Consider the following 20,608-nt stretch of genomic DNA (forward strand, 5'->3'; position numbering starts at 1 on the left):
TGTAATACAGGATCCTCTAGTGCTTTTACTAAGTAGTTATGAACATACAGAAGATGCTGTGCTTCAAGTGGGAGTCAGGTCCCACTTACTCATCTCTGCCCCCAGTAGAAGTGGTTCTCCCCAGTATTGCGGCCCCAGTGGCCCCGCCCCTAGATGATGACTGGCTATGAGGGTCATCATGCAGCCCTGCCCCTCACTGCCAATTGGAGAGGGGTGGGGCCACATAATAGGCAGCCCTCTCAGCCAATCAGTGGTGAGGGGTAGGGGCAGCAGCTTGGGCTCCCCTGTATGCCAGCAGCCTTCCTTCACCCCCCACCGTCAAGATGTGCTACCAGGCCACAGTACCATGAGGACTGCTGGCTCTCTCTGGGAAGCCAGCATTTTATTTTCAGTAAATTGTTTTTGTTTTGCTTTTTTTTTTTTTTTTTTGGGGGGGGGGTGGGGGGGTAGATTTTGTGGGCAATGTCAGATTTTGCGATTTCCACAAAATCAAGCTTTTGGTCCCTAATAAAGATGATTCAATTTACTTACACTGTCATCATAACCAGAGATCCTGGTTTTCTCTGATAAAAAAATCCCCAATGTTCAGATTAAAAAAAGTAACTCAAAACCCACATTTTTGCCTGATTAAAATGAAGCACCATTATACATTAGTGGCATTTCATTTTAAATCATGGAAAAATGTAGATTTTTGGGTTACTTTTTTAACTCTGAACATTAGGGATTTTTTATTTTTTTTTAAATCAGAGAAGGCCAGGATCCCTGATCAAAACTACTATGTAAGTAACACATTTTAGTGTGCTGTTTGATATCTTACATAGGAATACTGAACCAGAAAGTATATTGTAAATATATTAAAAATACTGTTATCAGGAAAATTTCATCTAATGAAATACTGAAGGGGAAACTGAGAATTATACCATTTCAAATGCCAAGAGCAATTTCTTCTTTCTTGGGAACTCAAGACTCAGGCAGCTTTACATGTATGGCAGAAAACATGTATTAGTATCTTTCAAATACTTAAAAAATTAAGTCAAAGAGGACTTACCAGCCTGTTTACATTTTCATACTGCTACATACTAAAATAAAAAGATTTCACAGAAGGCTTAAAGATATCTGACTTGAGAACAATTAAATATTTGTGCATGTCACCAATGAAAGTAGAGTATCTAAACAACGTGAAATCAAATACAAGGTAATATGTAATTATTTATTTTTAAACCTGATTTTTAAAGGTCCCCTTTTAAACAAACAAACAAAATGTCCCCCACAATTTCAAGGACTTAACTTGTTTAGCATCTTCTCCACCATTCTTAATTTATCAAATCACCATAGTAACTTGAATAACCAGTACTAATAGGGTGCACTTGTATTAATTCCATTTGTGTAATAAGCTTTAAATACAATGTATTTTCAGTGAACATAGCAGAAAAACTATTTTAACCGGCAAAACACAGCATTACATTTTCAAAGAAATTGTAAAAAAATTGACAAAATATATGTATATCAGAAGACAGTAAAACTGAAATGTTTAGAGACTCAACCATTTCTATAACAAGTAACATTGGTTTTAAATTGCATACAAAGCAAAACAATGCCAACATGCCTCCAGTCTGTGAGCTATGATAAAATATCAAGCTACATTTAAAGTAGAGAAGCAAAATAAAAATGCCACAAATAAGAATTAACCCAGAGGCACATCCCCTTGCAGCTGAACACAGGCAACCCACTTTTCCACTTCTATAATGCAGAGAGCCTAACAACAAAGAAAAACACTCCTATTCTACCCTAGTGAAACCTTTCATTTCTCAAACTCTGTCTTCGCATCTTTAAACATTTCTTTTTACTCAAACATCTTAATGAACGTTCAGTTCTATTAAACAAACACAGATTAGCAAGTCAGAGAAGCTCCTTAAGATAACCACTTTTCAAACCTTGCATAGTGACAGGTGGCATTGATATTGCTACCATAGCATCAGCAGAAGAAAAATCTTTACTTCAAAGTGATGCACATTTGTATCGCACAACTCGTTTTTGCACACAATTCAGTTTAAACTTTTTAATAAAATGGAAAAGTTTTTTTTTTTTAAAGGGAAATATAAAGATAGTGTTCACAAGCTTGGAAATAAAAAGATTAAGTACAAAAACAGAACATCCCTTAAAAATACAAAGCATAAACTTTCCATTGTAACAGCACCTTCTATCACCAAGTACATGCGACAAACTAGAACTTTAGTATAAAGCTGTCAAATGAAAGGTTTACTTTTTAATATAAACAAAGTGTAAAAATAATAATGGTTGCATTTTTCAAATTTAATGCTTTGCAAGTTTTTTGCCCTCCCCCCTCCCACCACCCCAAAACATTTGGTAGCAATTTCAATATGCATTTGATATAAACAACAAGACTTGATTTAGGAACCATGATAAAGATACATTGTGCCTAGGACAGTATTATTGTATTTCTGTTCAACTTTAACAGAATTGGAATGCTCAAGGACACTGTTAAGTTCAGGGATACTTTCAGCAGTATCCCCAAAACCATGATAGTGTCCATAGTGCAAAGTATCTCCTACATCTTCCACCCACGAGGGCCTGTTAGATACAAAGCTACTTGGGCTTCCATTCTGATGTAAGGAACCACACATATCAGTAGAAGTATTCAGGGCTTTTTCTGGTTCCTCAGTGCCATTACTGGTATGAATTCTATGCCTATTGGTAGAGGTTATTCCAGGAACTAATGTTAAACTTTCGTCACGCCTGGTATCCATTCCATTGAGCTGTGCTGTGCCGGTGAAGTCCAGATGTCCATTGATGGCACATCCATTTGTCAATGCGTTCATTATGGGACTACTGCTATTCATATCTGCATTAAGAAATACACCTGTCACCAAAAATTGAGACTCAATTGAAATACATCAAAATGCTTCTGTTACAGTTCACTTATTTAAAGGCTTCTGTAAGTGGGTTCTGAAAACAAAACTCAGTGCAAACCTCCTCCTCTTATTCCATGTCAGCACAGGAATTTAACAGTGATATGGTCTGACATGATCAGTAAATTTGAGAGCAACTTTCATTTTATTTTTGGAAACATAAGTCATATCTAAATTAGAAATATAAATATACTTAACTATGTTAATCTTTCTGAGGGCAGAATAAAGTTAAAATAAATTTTAAGAAACTGCATGTGGTAAGTGTATGGTAAGCAGATACAAATCCAATCAATATTTTGAAAAGTAAAATAAAAGTTGTTAAATTATCTTTTTAGGCATAAATTTTAAACCAGGCTAAGGCTAAAAAATTATGTATGTGCAAAAACTGATTTTTATATGAGGGGAACTAGGGTTTTTAACAGCAGTGATTTCCTTCCTCTTTAATGACAGTTCTCAGAAAGTAGTACATTCTGACATAAGCAATACAAACAAATCTTATGGAACTAATATAAAATGTATTCCAGAATAGTTCATTTAGCTAGTGCCTGACCTGCAAAGGTATTAAACAGGAAAAATAATGTTTATATTTAAAGACAGATTTCTGCACAATCCACACGCCAAATGCCATACAACTGCAACCGCAGAATGCACAGAAGACTAGAAGATTAGTAACAGGAAATAGTAAAAGCATGCATGCAAAACACACTGACAGCTATTTTTAAGCAACTCCTCTTCTGATATTTAGTAATTAGTACAGTAATTGTTTGCAGTAAAAAATTCATCAGTCAATTTTCAAGCTTATGTTTTTGCAGTGGTACTCAAAGCACTAGCATTAAAATAATTATTGATTCTGCCATAAAAATATCTATTGGTGAAACATATATACATATACATTTATGTTAACGTATGGCCAAAAATTAGCAACAAAAACTTTTGTTTTCTATTTATCTGAACACATGCACGTATTTATGTATAAATTAGTGCATAGACCCGTGTGCAGAAAATGACGACCTTTATTGTTTTATTTCTAGCTCAGGGCAGTTAGGAATTCTTTGGGTAACTCACCAAGTGATAAAACATCAGATCTTTTTAAAACAACAGGTAATGAGTACTACTGTTTCACACTAGAGAATCAGGCTATTGTTCCCTTAACAGTTCTTTACATAAATATAATTGGATGTACATGACACTGGTACTACATTTACAGTAAGTGAATACGGAGTTATCTGTGAAATTTGCTAGGTGCAGTAACTAAATGTTTCCTGTTTCATATCTATATTACCTATAATTACCACACTAAACTTACTAACTGTAGAGTACTACTGGAGGTTAGATTAAAAAAAAAATATTCAATCAACACATCAGACCCACTACTTCAGTGATGAAGACACACAATAAAAAAATTGTTCAAGTGTTTATTAACTGAAAAGTGCAAATTCTTAACTATTTTAAAATAGGTTATTTTGGCTACCTCTGCAAAGTGAAGTTTAACAAAAATGCCATTACTGTTAATCAATATTCAAAAGTAGATAATGACTAGTTCTAGTGACAATTACAGAATTCTGATCTTTGTGGGAAACCACTACCTATAACAATTACAGTAATTAAAAAAAGAAGCTAATTACTTCTCCATAAATATATTTGGTAACTATCACTGGCTTTTCACTATGTACTTTTAGATTATTGAATAAAATATATTTTATTCCTAAGACATTTTAATATCTATCCAATATCATCCACTTCGGTGAATTTGACTTAAAGTATAAAGCACAAACTTTTGATCATAGTATGATTTAAAATATAAATATTCATTTCAAACTATAATAATGCATCCATAGTGTAACTCCAGTCCTTTACCTACCAAGTGCATGAAGAAGCTGACCTAAGACAGTTTTCATTACCCGGCCATATACCCTCTAAGGTTATCAAAAAGTATTTTGATTAAGCAGCCCTTGAAAAAGCTTAGAAGTATTAAATATTTTCTACTACTATTATTACTAACAGCATGGGTTTTCATAAGGACAGATGCAGAATCCAAGCAGTGTTTCCTAAAGTATTTTAGTTGCAAATAGCTACCAACAAAGTCCTGCAGCATCCAGAGTCTCTTATCCAGATAAAACAAAGCAGTAATAGCTCACAGCAAGCCTCCTGTAGGCATATCGCTGTGTTTAAACAACTGTTGAATGCACTCTGGTTAAGCCTGGATTATTTTTAGCATCTGTTAAACTAGTTTGAAACTAGGTCAGTGGTACCACACATTATTTTGAAAACAATTTAAGTGCTATTTTTCCCTATTTTCTTATTGGCAATTAAATCTATTTGGTACCAGTGAAATCCATTATTTTAAATACTTCTGATTTTGCTTTTAAGCTGAAACTATAGTAACTAAAAGCAAGGCACATAAAATGTAAGCCTTTAATTAAAGTGAAACAGCTACAGTGAACTGCTCTTTAGTTCAGATCTATCAGTAATATTTCCCTTAGACCGTTACGAGATGTTCTATGAAACAGCTAATCTTTGATAATCTACTTAAAACCCCAATCTAGTGGGTGTTACAGAAATACAATCGTTTTCAAGACTGGGGACAAAGATGTGCAAAAAATAAAGAGTTGTTTTATATTTAAATTAAAAATAAAATGCATATTGATTCTTGCAACGACAAGGAGTTTGCATTGCAGAAACTGTGTAAATTTCAACCTCTTTTGGTCCAACAGAACCATTCTCCTGCTGTTTGGTGTCTTCAACCATTTGAATGGTGTTGTAGTTAACAGGAAATTGTCCACTCCCACCTGATACAACAGCAAACTCTCTATCAATGTGCATATTGTCAGCATCATCCTCAACTCCTCCGTTCACCATTGGTAATAAGCCATCAAAATTGTAAGCTGGTAAAAAAAAAAAAGGAAAAAAGTGTTAGCTTTATTTTCATGTATAGATTTGAAAGGGCATAACCAAGCAATAAATTTGAGAACATATTTTTGTTATTAAAATAGAAATCTTGATACACTGAAAACTGATTTATAAGCTTATGAAATATTTTTGAAAATATGCAAGAATGATATTCTGAGTTTGAAATAACTGAAGATGAGAGTTATTACCTTGATAAAGCAAAATAGAAGAAAAACAAGCTAACATTTAAAAATTACCTATCATTAGGCTTCATAGTTAGCACACTGGTATCAAGGAAAGCAGCTGACATCTCAAATAAAAGGATTCCAGCTCCAAATCACAAAGATGACTAGATTTTGAATGTTAACTTTCGTAACTACAATAGGTATAGGTTTAAATCTGAAGTAAAATTTTGGATTCTGGTGTCCCATCGTATCATACATCAAGAACCATTACATTTCAAATTAAACGACTATCATTCAGTATATAGAGGGTATCTTCTGAAGCTGCTGCTCACTTCTCAAGTTGAAGTTTTCCATAGTTTATAGCTATCTAATAGCAGCTTTGTTTATGTGGCATACACAGAAGAAACGTGCAAATACAGAAACATAATTAATTTATTCAAGTACAAGATAAAGGAGTGGCTTAATTTACCTTAGGCTTCTTTTGTTTTCCAACTGTATAGCTTCCACAGAGAGCCACACTTTCAGAGTCTTGTAACTAGCCATTTTATCATAAGAGTCTCTAAAAAATATCAGTAGCAATTGCTGTGGCCTAGGGTGGATTAATCAAGATCCACATGCCCTATCGATACAAACTGCCTGCTCTCATCAATGCTCTCCTGCTTCCAGAACTTCTTCCGTAACTGTGCTTCAAAGTAGAAAGGATGGAGGGTAGGCCACTGTAGCCATGAGGGCAATGCAGTCACAGAATAGGAGGTATACTAATCTTTGTACAGTATGAATGATATATCATGTAATTCATGATGTTGGGGGGGAATAGTCACTGATAACAGTGAAGAAGTACATGGGGGGTTGGTTTCCATGCAGAATAAGGAGGTTTCCATGCAGGCTGTGCGAAAAACAGCAGGTCTGCTATAAAATACTTGCAGAAAGTTGGGGCGAGAACCATCTGTTTGCCTTGATATTCTTTGGAAGTCTGCACCACAGAAAATCTCTTGTGTGCTTAGGGGGCCAGACTAATGGACCTATGCTATCTGTGTCATAACACCTTAATTTCTAGATATCTGGCCCAAAGTGGAGTTTGAATTTAAAAAAGAATTTCTTATTCAGTGCTTGGGAAGAGTAACACAACTCAAGGACGATCCTTAAGGTCCTTTAGATCTAGACAAGTTACAGAGGTGGGCGGATGAGAATAGGATGGAATTTAACACAGACAAGTGCAAAGTACTGCATGTAGGGAGAAGGAACCAGCAACACACCTATAGGCTGGGGAACACCCTTCTTGTCAACACGGTGGCAGAAAGGGATCTTGGAGTCACTGCTGACTCCAGGATGGACATGAGCCGCCAATGCGAGGAAGTGGTCAGTAAGGCTAACCGCACCTTGTTGTACATCTACAGATGCATCACAAGCAGGTTCAGGGAAGTGATCCTTCCCCTCTATGCAGCATTGGTCAGACCACAGTTGGTGTACTGCGTCCAGTTCTGGGCACCGCACTTCAAGAGGGAAGTGGCTAGCATTGAGAGGGTCCAGAGGAGGGCCACTCACATGGTCAGGGGGCAGCAGGGCAGGATGAAGAGAGGCTAAAGGGCCTGAACCTATTCAGCCTCCACAAGAGAAGGCTGAGAGGGGATCTGGTGGCCGTTTAAAAAAAAAAAAAAAAAAAAAAAAAAAAAAAAAAAAAAAAAAAAAAAAAAAAAAAAAAAAAAAAAAAAAAAAAAAAAAAAAAAAAAAAAAAAAAAAAAAAAAAAAAAAAAAAAAAAAAAAAAAAAAAAAAAAAAAAAAAAAAAAAAAAAAAAAAAAAAAAAAAAAAAAAAAAAAAAAAAAAAAAAAAAAAAAAAAAAAAAAAAAAAAAAAAAAAAAAAAAAAAAAAAAAAAAAAAAAAAAAAAAAAAAAAAAAAAAAAAAAAAAAAAAAAAAAAAAAAAAAAAAAAAAAAAAAAAAAAAAAAAAAAAAAAAAAAAAAAAAAAAAAAAAAAAAAAAAAAAAAAAAAAAAAAAAAAAAAAAAAAAAAAAAAAAAAAAAAAAAAAAAAAAAAAAAAAAAAAAAAAAAAAAAAAAAAAAAAAAAAAAAAAAAAAAAAAAAAAAAAAAAAAAAAAAAAAAAAAAAAAAAAAAAAAAAAGGGGGTGGGTGGGGGGTTTAAAAAAAAAAAAAAAAAAAAAAAAAAAAAAAAAACACTCAGCAGGGGGAACCAGCGGGAATTGGGGGAGACTCTGTTCCCCCAGGCACCACCCGGGGTTACTAGAAATAACGGCCACAAATTGTTAGAGAGAAGGTTCAGGGTGGACATCAGGAGACATTACTTTACAGTTAGGGCTGCCAGCCTCTCAAATGGGCTCCCCACTGAGGTGATACTCTCTCCTACCTTGGGGGTCAAGTAGAGGCTAGACAAATATTTGGCTGGGGTGATATGACCCTGGCACCCATTCCTGCCCGGGGCAGGGGGTCAGACCTGATGATCTGTTTAGGTCCCTTCCGACCATAAGCACTCAAAACCCATGATACTCAAAACCCATATGCTAATTAGTGCCCTGCCTAGAACTAGCTAATATTAAACATTAAACACAAGGATGTATCTGCAAACTTTCAGGGAATGAAAGTCCATGTGAAAAACTTTCACACAGATCACTTATTCAAGGTAGGTCTCTCCCTTCTTGGAAGTGGCATGAACTGGTAGGAACAAATTCACCGCAGGCTGAATTTGAGTGTTTGAATTGTGCCATGAAATATGGCACCTGGTACAAAGTTCACCACCCGAATGAAAAACATGGAAAGTGTCATTTTTTAAAAATCCTTTACAAGAAAAGCATGAAGACAATTTCTTTATCACCAAAGAGACTGAAAAAGAAGTGTTCTCTGATGCGGCCGGGAGCAGCCGATTGCCTGATGAAGGACTCCAAAGCTCTGGGGGACAAGCTGAAGGAGACAGGGGGACAAGGTGGTCTTCTCATCTGTTCTCCCAGTGAGCAGACGTGAACAACGCCATGAGACATGCATCAGGGAGGTCAACTTGAGGCTTCAGAAATGGTGCCTTGAGGCGGGCTTCGGCTTTTTGGACCATGACCCATACTTCAGAACAAGAGACATGCTTGAGTGGGATGGGCTTCACCTCTTCCCCAAAGGTAAATGTGTGCTCTCTTTCAGGTTGGCTGATCTCCTCCAGTGGGCTTTAAAGTAGGTTCGTCGGGGGAAGGGGAGGATGAGTATGGAGGGAGCCACAGAATACCGAACCAAGAGACACCCACAAGATCATCCCAGGTATGTAGCAAAGATCCTATTGGACAGCAGTTTAAGGGGGGACCAGGGACAGCCACCAGGGGAATTAGGTGGATATACACAAATGCCAGAAGCATAGGAAATGAGCAGGAGGATCTAGAGCTCTTGCTAGTGAGCAACAACTTTGACCTAGTGGGACTAACTGAAACCTGGTGGGGCTCTTCTCACGACTGGGTGGTAGGAATAGAGGGCTATAGGTTGTATAGGGGAGAGAGAATAGGGAAAAAAGTTGGGGGAGTTGCTCTCTATGTCAAAAAAAACACTACACATCTTCCCTAATCAAATTAGGGTCAGAGGGTGGTCAAGCAGAGACTTTGTGGGTTAGGATTCAAGGGGCTCGGGGTGAAAGGGATCTGGTAGTGGAGGTCTACTACAAGCTGCCACACCAGGATGACGAACTAGACCAGGAATTTTCCAAGCAGCTCGAAGAGGCTGTGAGGTCTAGATATGGTAGTCATGGGGGACCTTAAGTACCCAGACATATGCTGGGAGGAGCAGTCAGCTAGATCTAACTGCTCTCGCACGTCTTAACCTGTATTCAGGACCTCCACCCAACACAGGAGGTAAGGTGTCCCACCAGGCGCAATGCCTTGCTCGACTTGGTGTTGGCCACAGGGGATGACCTGGTGCGGGACCTGCGGATTCAAGGCAACTTAGGGGACAGCGATCACCAAATGAGTAAATTCACTATCCAGCGAAGGGCAGGCATTATACCTAGCAGGGAACGGGTGCTGAACTTTAAAAAAAGCTGACTTTAATAGACTCAGGGGATTGGTTAGCAGGGTGCTAGGAGCTAAGAACTTGGATGCGTTGGGGGTCCAGGATGGGTGGACATTGCTCAAGGAAACCATTCTTGGGGCTCAGAGTGAGTCAATCCCTGGCAGAGGAAAGGGGGCAAAGGGGCCAGGAAGCCCCTTTGGCTAACCAGGGGCATCCAAGTTACCTTAAGGGCAAAAAAAGAGGTGTACAGGAAATGGAAGCAGGGGGTAGCTGGCAAAGAGGAGTATACTTCTTTGGCCTGCACCGGCAGGGAGTTGGTCAGGAAGGCCAAGGCAACTCTAGAATTCAGGCTAGCGTCAGGCATTAAGGACAATAAAAAGTCCTTCTTTAGGTACATTGGGAGCAAAAAGGGTGCATGGTAGTGTAGGACTCATACAGGACGAGCAGCGGGGCTTCGTGACAGATAGCAGGGACAAGGCAGAGCTCTTCAATGAGATTTTTGCCTCTGTTGTCTTAAATGGGAATCTAGACGAACCCTCAACATACATCACAGACACCAACAAAGGGAACATCAGCCGACCAATGGTCAGTGCTGACACGGTAAAAAGACACTTGGAGGGACAGGATGTATTCAAATCACCAGGGCTGGAGGGACTCCATCCATGGGTAATGAAGGAATTAGCAGGGGTCATAGCTGATCCACTGGTAAGGATATATGAGTGCTCATGGTGCTCATGTCAGGTTCCAGAGGATTGGAAGAAGGCCAATGTTGTCCCAATCTTTAAGATGGGGAGGAAGGAGGACCCAGGGAACTACAGACCAGTCAGTCTTACCTCTATCCCTGGGAAAATCCTAGAAAAAATTATCAAGGAGAACATCTGTGGGAGCCCGCTGACTAATGTGATGTAGAGAGGTAACCAACATGGGTTTTTAGCAGGCAGGTCCTGCCTGACTAACCTAGTTTCCTTTTACAACAAGGCCAGCAATTGTTTAGATGCAGGAGTCGAGGTGAATGTTAACTATCTGGACTTCAAGAAGGCCTCTGACAAGGTATCCCATACCATCCTTAAAAATAAACTGAGGGGATTTGCCTTGGATGATTACACAGTAGACTGGGTAGCAAATTGGCTCAAGGGTTGCACTCAGAGGGTGGTAGTGGATGGGTCAGTGTCAGCCTGGAAAGATGTGGGCAGTGGAACCCCTTAGGGCTCAGTTCTGGGGCCGGTACTGTTTAACATCTTCATCAGTGATCTGGATGAGGGGGTGGGAAGCACCCTGTCCAAATTCACAGACGACACAAAATTATGGGGTGCAGCTAACACCTAGGAGAGGAGGAACTAGATCCAGGCCGACCTAGACAGGCTGGGGAAGTGAGCAGAGAGCAACAGGATACAATTCAATAAGGACAAGTGCAAGGTGCTTTATCTAGGGAGGAAGAACTGCCATCATACCTACAGGCTGGGGGGCGACCTTCTCAGCTCCACTGAGGCAGAAGAAGATCTTGGGAGTCACTGTTGACACCAGGATGAACTTGAGTCGACAATGTGATGAAGCAGTTGGCAGAGCCAATCACACCTTGTTGTGCATCTGTAGCTGCTTCACAAACAGGTCCAGGGAAGTGATTCTCCTCATCTATGCGGTACTGGTCAGACCGCAGCTGGAGTACTGTGTCCAGTTCTGGACGCCGAAGTTCAAGCAGGATATGGACAATCTGGAGAGAGTCCAAAGAAGGGCCACTCGCCTGATTAGAGGCCTGCAGGGAAGGTCCTATGAGGAAAGGCTAAGGGACCTTAACCTCTTCAGCCTCTCCAAGAGAAGGCTGAGAGGGGAACTCGTGGCTGCATACAAATTCATAAGAGGAGAGCAACATGAAATAGGCGACCATCTGGTCACCAGGGCACCCTCTGGAATGACAAGGAACAATGGCCATAAGCTTACAGAAGGCTTAGGCTGGACATGAGGAGAAAGTTCTTCGTGGTCAGGGTTGCCAGAACCTAGAATGGGCTCCCAAGGGAGGTGGTGCTCACCCCATCTTTGGGGGTCTTCACGAGAGTGGACAGGCACCTGGCTGGGATCACATGACCCTGGGGTTGGTGGCTTTTTTCTTGCCTGCCAGGGGCAGGGGGTCGGACTAGATGGCCCACTGAGGTCCCTTCCGACTCTATGAATCTAAGATGTTTGAAAAGAGCAATTGGTTTGACACTTGCTCAGTTTTGTTAAGAAGCAACTGAAAGACTCAAGCAATTTCCGAAAAGACAAAATAAGCGGGGGCTCCATGCAGGCTGTGCAAAAAACAGCAGGCTTGCTACAAAATATACTTACCAGCAAGCAGAGAAAATGGTGGTAAGTCCTGTAGTTTTGGGGCAGAGGGGAAAGGGAGAAGGGGGTGCAGGGTGGGGCTGCTTGCAGCAGGAGGCAGGAAGGCTTCACCAGGGTCCACAGATCCCCAGCCTGCCCCCCCCAGCTTTCACTTCCTGCCCTCATATCAAGCATAGGGTGATGTAGCTCAGTGAAGCCTACGGTGCTGGGGGAGCACACAGACAAGGCTATGTGGGGGGAGGCACCTATCGGGGGTAGGTGTGGGAAGGGGAAGGTGGAGCCACCTGACTGTGATCGCAAGGGAATTGTGTTTGGGAGGGAGGGGGGTGGGGCAGCTACGGCTCGTGGGGCAGCTACGGCTCCTGCTGGTGCAGCCCCTGTGGCATGTAGCCCTTGGCTACTAGGAAGCTGGATAGCCCTATTTTAGAACATGGGTAGGCCCAAGTCTTACTGCGGGGCTCATGACAAAATATGTTTATACATGCTTTTGTATAGAACTCAGTTATACTCTGTCCAAAAACTAAAACCCCCACACAAACAAACCCTAGCCATTGCCAAACAGTTGAGGAACAAGAAAAAAATAAGTAAAAAAAAAGGCTGTGAGATCTTTATGACTGTGGAACCAAAAGATGTTCTACAATCCCTCAAGAACCTTTTCATGAATCAGCTTCTCATACAAAATTCCTTCCAGCAGCCACTGCTACTCAGATGGCTCTCATTTTGCAAAACCATAGCATATGCTCCTCCAGAGTAGAAACTTACAAAAACATTTTTAAAGGATGGCATCAATCCTTGTTGTGAATTTTATTCATATCTGATTCAGGTTGGCATTAATTTCTGACTGTTAAAGTGTTTATTCCCTTTAATCTCATCAACAGTAATCCTTCCCCTTTCACCTTTGAAGTCTTACCTTCAGTCCTTGCTTTCTTTAATCCAGCAGACTCCATATCTTCAAAGGATCTCTTTCGACTTGTCCCACCATTGAGAGGATTGGAACCTGCATTCTGATGAACCCCATTTAAAGTGCCATTACTATAGAAATGATTCAGGTGACAGTTCTGGAGGTTCAAGAGAAACTGGGCACATTCTTGGAAGCCCTGGGTATGAGCAAGGTCTGCTGCTGTCAGGCCACTGGCATTTCTCAAGCTGCACAATACAAATAAACTGAATTACACTCATTCATCAACTTAGCTGGACTGCTGCTGCTGCTCTTACTGACTAACTATCTGTAGGTGACGAGAGAAAATATAAAACTTAGCAAATTTCCATTAAGGAATTAGCTATCAATCTTAAGATTCATAACTAACTTAACTCAACTTTTTGCACATATCTGGCTTCTAAGCAAAATTTGGGAGACAATACACTTAAGTAAAATCAACATAACTAAGTGCCTTTAAAAAAAAAAGCATCTTCCTATTTAAACTTCTTACAATGCTTAATTCCTAAAGTTAGTCTGAAGTATCTGACATTTATATGAACTTCAGACTTTAGTCTTGAATACTGAATTGTACTATTTTCTGTAGTTTATTCTGATAATCTATTGCTTTATCTTGAGTAAAAAAAATTAAATACTCAAAACAAACTTAGCATGACTTGAAAATTGTCCATGGCATTCTGATGTCTAAGACAACGAGAATAACATCAGTAATCTTCCTAACAATAAAATATATACACACACACATATATATATGCTATGCTTAGTTATGCTTTGCGTGTCTTTTTTCTGCTTTGTTTCTTATTACAAAGTATGTGACATTTATAAATGGCAGATTTTTCTGTAATTTGATCCAGAATTTTTCCAACTAGGTGACTGATATGGGATTCTTAATTTTCTGATGCAAAATGATGAAATCAAGACAGATAAGATACTAACAACTGTAGAAACAGGTTTAATTTGAAAGAGTTTTCCTTTGGTCCTTCTCTTTTGAAAACCATTTACACAACTGGCTTCTATGATTAGAAACATATACGAAAAATGTAAGAAACAGCTAGTGTAGACTCAGTAGAGTAGGAACAGAGAAATTAGAGGGCAGAACAGGGGATGTTGAAAAATCTTTCCTTTCTTGAAACACTAGGAAGTAGGTCTCATGAAAATGGGATTTTACATCTATGTTCTATGACTTAGTATCTTGGGCAAGAAAACATACTACTTTATACCTTCCACAAAAAGATAGAATTACCAACAGAATAAGAATTTTGAAGGTTAAGTGAGGCTAATCTATATGTTCCTTTGTTATATTTTCAGGGAAGTTCCAACAAACTGCTCTTAAGCAAATATACAAGAAAACAAAGGAACATGATCAAGTTCTATACAGGGTCGAAATCTCAGCAAGCCAAAAATACAGACTGAATAATGTAATTTTCTATTCAATAAGAACTCTTCTGCCATTACTAATGGTACAGAAACATTAAGCAAGAGAAGTGTCTAAGAGTAATTGAGAGCTGGCATGAAGCCCTAACACTTGACATGGTATGGAATAAGGAATGACAAAGGGCAAAGAACAGAGCTGCTTCCTAGAATATTGTGACTTGCTGGCCATACAGATCAGGAAGAGATGAATTACTTCAGAAGCAATTTAACCACAGTTGAGACCAATTCCTTAGCACACAGATACAGTTAGATTAAGCAAAGTAAGAATGGGTAGAGCAGGTGGAACACAGGTTCATTTCTTTTAGTTTCTGCAATTAGAAATGCCATTAACTAAGGAAGATCAAGGCAGCTTCCTTTCTTACAAAGTCATCCGTTACACACCCTATTTGGTACTGTTAATTTATTCATGCAGCACAGTATTTTTTTAATGCAGTATTTCCAAGTCTTTGAATTATACCCTTTGTTAAGTATCAAATTATATATCTACTTAGTTCAACATCTGAAAGAATAAAAGATAGTTTTCTATCCTCACTCAGTTGGGGGTGGGTAAAAGAGTAGAATACAAGCAGGGACAGACTGCTTAATGTCTCTGAATCTCTGCTATGGCTTTTCAAAGTCGCTCGATGTTCTGGTATCAAGCAAATCTTCTAAACAAGGTGTGTATATGAATTTACAAATGACTTTGAACAATACCTCTGAGTTACAGAATCACTTAATTTTAATGAGTGATAACTCAGATACTATTAATTAACAGTTATTATTAAAGTATTTCCCTGCTTAATACTGTGAAAAAGTAAGATAAGGTTATGATGATATACACTACCATTTTCCAAAGTGGCACTGAAACGAGAAAAACTAGCAAGTGGTGCGTAAGAGACTGTATACATTAAGATGTGTAGTCCTTTAACACCATGTGACCAAGTTGCTGGGAATGAAAGAAGTCAATTAGCTCAATTTTCAAAAAGTTGGCAATTCTCTTCCACACATCCCAAATTTTTAAGATTAATAGAGCAAAAGGAGAGAAGAGACATAATGAATTAGAATTTCTGGAAGGAACAGCTTCTCTTATTCAAAGGTCTTCATGTACACAATGAAATTGCTATGAGACTATTATAACAATAGTACTGTGGCAATCTGTATGGTACCAAAGAACTATATACTGTATAAGATCATGGTCTATATCCCAGAGAGCTAGCAAATTCACCTTTCGTAAAGAATGAAATATTCAAATTGGATCTTAACTGGACAAAGCCAATATATATTTTATACTTTAGGAGATTTAGGAACTTGAAAAAAAAAAGAAAATGAGGACCAAACTGGACTTGACAGAAAAGTTGTAAAAATCCAGATGTCCTCAAAAAATGGTATATTCTAGGAGTTGGCAGCATACAGCTGTGGAGCCAGGGAGCTTTGCTGCACTGAACCAGGTTGATCTGGCCTACAGCTCCAAAATCTTGCCTATTGCTGGTATAGTCAGTCTACTAGTTTGGCTTCCTTGTTTTGGGCCATTCTCTAAACGAAGCTTGTTTCACAAGCATATAAAATGACAATGAGAGGCTAAGAGTGCTGTGAAATTTTAATGGATGTTAACATTGGGAAAGACCGCAAAGCACTCAGTTAGCCATATTCATAGAATTCAAAGGAAAAAACCACTAGAATCAAGCAGCGTTACTTGATTTCAGTGCTACTTAATTTGAATAGAGTTCATCCCTTTAAGATACCCATATACTTGCTGAATTTGTGTTTCCAAGAGGTGCCATAAAAAGGACTGGGTGAGACTTGCTGCCACTTCTGGACAGAATATAGGAGCATAATGAATAACAATAGTCTCATACACAGTCTTTTAAAACATCCAAGTTAGAGCATATGCATGCATCAAAAAGCTAAGGCCTCCAAAAGCACTGCTCTGGATTGGGGCTGTTACAGACTTGGACTGAAATTCCCAAGCAGCACTTATATAAAAGGATAGCTCTCTGGCTCCACAGCCATATGCTGACATCTCCTTTCAGGATCGAGTTCAGGATCCTGACAAAAGGAAGAAAGGAGTGCAGCAGAGTATGGATCCGGGACTTCAGAAAAGCAGACTGATTCCTCAGGAAACCGATGGGCATGATCCCCTGGGAGGCCAGTTGGAAGGGGAAATAAGCCCAGGAGAACTGGTTATATTTTAAAGAAACTTTATTGAGGGCGCAGGAACGAATGATCCCTATGTGCAGAAAGTATAGCCTACATGGCAGGACACCAACTTGGCTTGGCAGAAAGAACTCTTCAGTGAGCTTAAACACAAAAAGGAAGTTTACAAGAAGTGGAAACTTGGACAAACAACTTGGAAGGAGCATAAGAATATTGCTCAGCCATGCTGGGATGAAATCAGGAAGACCAAAGCACAACTGGAGTTACAGCTAGCAAGGGATGTGAAAAGTAACAAGGGTTTCTACAAGTATGTTAGCAACAAGAGGCAGGTCAGGGAAAGTGTAGGTCCCTTACAGAATGAGGGAAACAACCCAGTGACAGATGAGGAAAAGACTGAAGTACTCAAGACTTTTACCTAGGTCTCTAAAAACAATGTCAGCTCTCAGACTATTGCACTGGGCAGGACAGTTTGGAGAGACGGTGAGCAGCCCTCAGAGAAAGAAGGGACTATTTAGAAAAGCTGGAGGTGTAAAAGTCCATGGGGTCAGATGCAATGCACCCAAGGGTGCTGAGTGAGTTGGCTGATGTGACTGCAGAGCCACTGGCCATTATCTCCGAAAACTCATGATGATCAGGGGAGGTCCCAGACAACTGGAAAGGGAAAATATAATCCAACTTTAAGAAATGGAAGGAGGATCCAGGGAACTACAGAGCAGTCAGCTTCACCTCAGTCCCTGGAAAAGTGATGGAGCAGGTCCTTAAGAAATACATTTCTAAGCATTTGGAGATGAAAGAAAGTGATCAGGAACAGTCAGCATGGATTCACCCAGGGCAAGTCATGCCTGACCAGCCTAATTGCCTTCTACGATGAGATGCCTGGCTCTGTGGATGTGGGGAAAGCAGTGGATGTGGTATAATAACTTGACTTCAGCAAGGCTTTTGATACTGTCTTTCACAGCATTCTTGCAAGCAAGCTCAGGACATATGGGTTGAATGAATGGACTTGTAAGGTGGACAGAAAGCTGGCTGGATTGTTGACTCAACAGATAGTGATGAATGACTTGAGGTCTAGTTGGTAGCTGGTATCAAGTGGAGTGCTCCAGGTGTCAGTCCTGGGGCTGGTTTTATTCAATAACTTCATTAGTGATTTGGAAGACCGAATGGATTGCACTCTAAGCGAGTTCATGGATGACACTAAGCTGGGTGGGAGGGGGGGTAGTAAATAGGCTGGAAGGTAGGACTAGGATTCACAGTAACCTAGACAAATTGGAGGACTGTGCCAAAAGAAATCTCATGAAGTTCAACAAGGAAAAGTGCAAAGTCCTGCAGTTAGGATGGAACAATCCCATGCACTGCTACAGGTTTGGGACCAGCTGGCTAAGCAGCAGCTCTGCAGAAAAGGACCTTAGAGATACACTGGACAACAAGCTGGATATGAGATAAGTGTGCCGTTGTTGCCAAGAAGGCTAATGGCATACTAGGCTGCATTAGTAGGAGTGTTGCCAGCAGATTGAGGGAAGTAATTATTCTGTTCTACTTTGCACTGGTGAGCCCACATCTGGAGTACTATGTCCAATTTTGGGCCTGACAATATAAAAAGAATGTGGACAAATTTGTGCGAGTCCAGCAGAAGACAACAAAAAAGGCTTGGGGGCTGGGGCACATGACTTCTGAGGAGAGGCTTAAGGAACTGGACTTATTTAGTCTGTAGAACAGAAGACTGAGGGGTGATTTGATAGCAGCCTTCAGCTACCTGGAGGGTTCCAAAGAGGATGGAGCTAGACTGTTTGCAGTGGTGGCAAATGACAGAACAAGGAGCAAAGGGAAGTTTATGCTGGATATTAGGAAAAACTCTCACTAGGCGGGTGGTGAAGCACTGGAACAGGTTACCTAGAGAGGTGGTGGAATCTCCATCCTTGGAAGTTTTTAAGGTCTGACTCGACAATAGAATCATCTAGCTGGGGCTGGTCCTGCTTTGTGCAGGGTGGTTGGACCAGATGACCTCCTGAGGTCCCTTCTGTCGCGGGGCACCTCGCTGCCCCGCTCCTAGAGAGGGGAAAACTGCTGGGGGAAAAGCCCTAGCAGGGATAATGAGCGCAGCTGTGAGTTGCCAGGGCAACCCCAGATAGATTAACTCACACCTGATGGGGGTCAGCTGGTAATGTAGGGCAGGGCCTGGCCCTTATAAAGCCCAGGGCTGAAGCCAGGCTAGCAGTTCCCTGACAGCAGTCAGCGGGGCAGGGGCTCACGGCGCCAGGATGACCTGAGTGAAGGAGGGGCAGGTCGAAGAGGTTTGATCACCATGGTTTAGCCAGGTGGCTTACAGTTATGTTATAGCCAGGAGGCTTGCGTTGTGTTTTGTTTTGCTATTACACCGGTGGCTAGGGTGAGGCTATAAGGGGTTGGAGGAGGCCTCATAGGGACCCCCAGAGGAGTGGGGGCCCCAGCGCCTGAGGAGGGCACAGCTTACTCATTGGGGACTCGCAACAAAGGGTGAGGACCCCAGCGCCAGAGCAGGCGCAGCATACTCAGGGGGAACCCCCAGTGGTATGGGGACCCCGGCGCCAGTAAGGGCGCAGTATCCTTAAAGGGGGCTCACAGCAAAGTGTGAGGACCCCGGCGCCCAGCGTGGGCACAGCGAGCCCCAGAGAGGGGACGGTATTATTAGGAAGCCCAGCGTGGGCACAGCAAGCCCCAGAGAGGGGCAGTATTATTAGGAAGCCCCACCGGGGGCACAGCGAGCCCCAGAGAAGGGGCAGCATTATTAAGGAGCCCAGCGGGGGCACAACAAGCCCCAGAGAAGGGGTGATAGTATCAGGAAGCCCGGTGCGGGCATGTAAGGTCCCAGAAAGGGGGACTATTGAGAAGCCTGAGACGGGCGTAGCGAGCCCGGCTGTAGGCTAGTACGGCGATAGCCCTTGGATAGGGGCAGGATGCTGCGGTGGACCCCGACGGAAGGGGCTAGCAGTACAACACCCCAGGAGAAAGGCAAGGTGCTGCGGTGGGCCCCGGCACAAGGGGGTGAGCCTGGATAAGAGAGGGTAGCCGTGCGGTGGGCCTAAAGGACCGGAGACTCGGTAGGAAGTCCCGTAGCGGGCTAGGTTATTTTAGAGAAGGCCCAGAGTGGGCTTGACGAGAGTCCCCGTGAGGGGCCTTATATTAGAGAAGGCCCGGGAGTGGGCTAGACCCCAGAGGAGGCCCAGGGGAGCGGGCGTGTATTTTGACGGACCAACGTCCGGTACATCTGCGCGGCTTGGGGCATGGTATTAGGGGTTGGTAAGAGCCACGCATAGCCCATAAGGCTAGGGTGCCTGGAACGCACCCAGTGTACAGAAAGACCCCTGGTGGGTCCGGGAGAACATGGGGACGTAGGTCCCAGCTAACCGTGCCTAGGAGACGTAAGGCAGCCTCCCATTTTAACTCAAGATCAAAGACATGGCGGGCGAGAATAGAGGGTGCCCTTGGGCCGAATAGGCACGGAGAGGGGGCCTAAGGAGATCACGGCCCTCCTGCAGGACCCCGCCATGACACCTTCCAACCCTCATTTTCTATTATTCTAATATAAGCATTACTTCACAAGGGCTGAAGGAAGTATGGCCCCCTGTGGCTGACCCAGTGGGGCTAGTCCTGCTCAGTCTTTGTGTTATGGTAAATCACTAACACTACAGCTGTGGTCACATGCTTTATAAGAATTAAATAGGAATAGCTCACTCTGCTCTTTTCCTTTTTTCTCTATGTATGTCAGTCCCTCAGTGGACAATCTGGGCACAAGTCATTATGGCAGGGAAGG

The 20,608-nt window shown here is 41.2% G+C and overlaps 1 protein-coding gene across 1 annotated transcript in view; it reads right to left on the reverse strand.

The window, feature by feature from the left end:
* Positions 1-2,373: 2,373 nt before the first annotated feature.
* The window catches only part of ANKRD10 (ankyrin repeat domain 10), a 50,230-nt gene continuing 31,995 nt past the window's right edge, over positions 2,374-20,608 (reverse strand). Inside the window, exons 5-7 of the mRNA XM_025196088.1 lie at positions 13,225-13,460; positions 5,720-5,815; positions 2,374-2,863 (exon numbers count right to left, since the gene is read on the reverse strand). Coding sequence (XP_025051873.1) covers positions 2,412-2,863; positions 5,720-5,815; positions 13,225-13,460 — 784 coding nt within the window. The 3' untranslated portion in view covers positions 2,374-2,411. The remainder of the gene's footprint in view (positions 2,864-5,719; positions 5,816-13,224; positions 13,461-20,608) is intronic.

This window comes from Alligator sinensis, unplaced genomic scaffold, assembly GCF_000455745.1.
Source record: "Alligator sinensis unplaced genomic scaffold, ASM45574v1 scaffold288_1, whole genome shotgun sequence".
Classification (NCBI taxonomy): domain Eukaryota; kingdom Metazoa; phylum Chordata; order Crocodylia; family Alligatoridae; genus Alligator; species Alligator sinensis.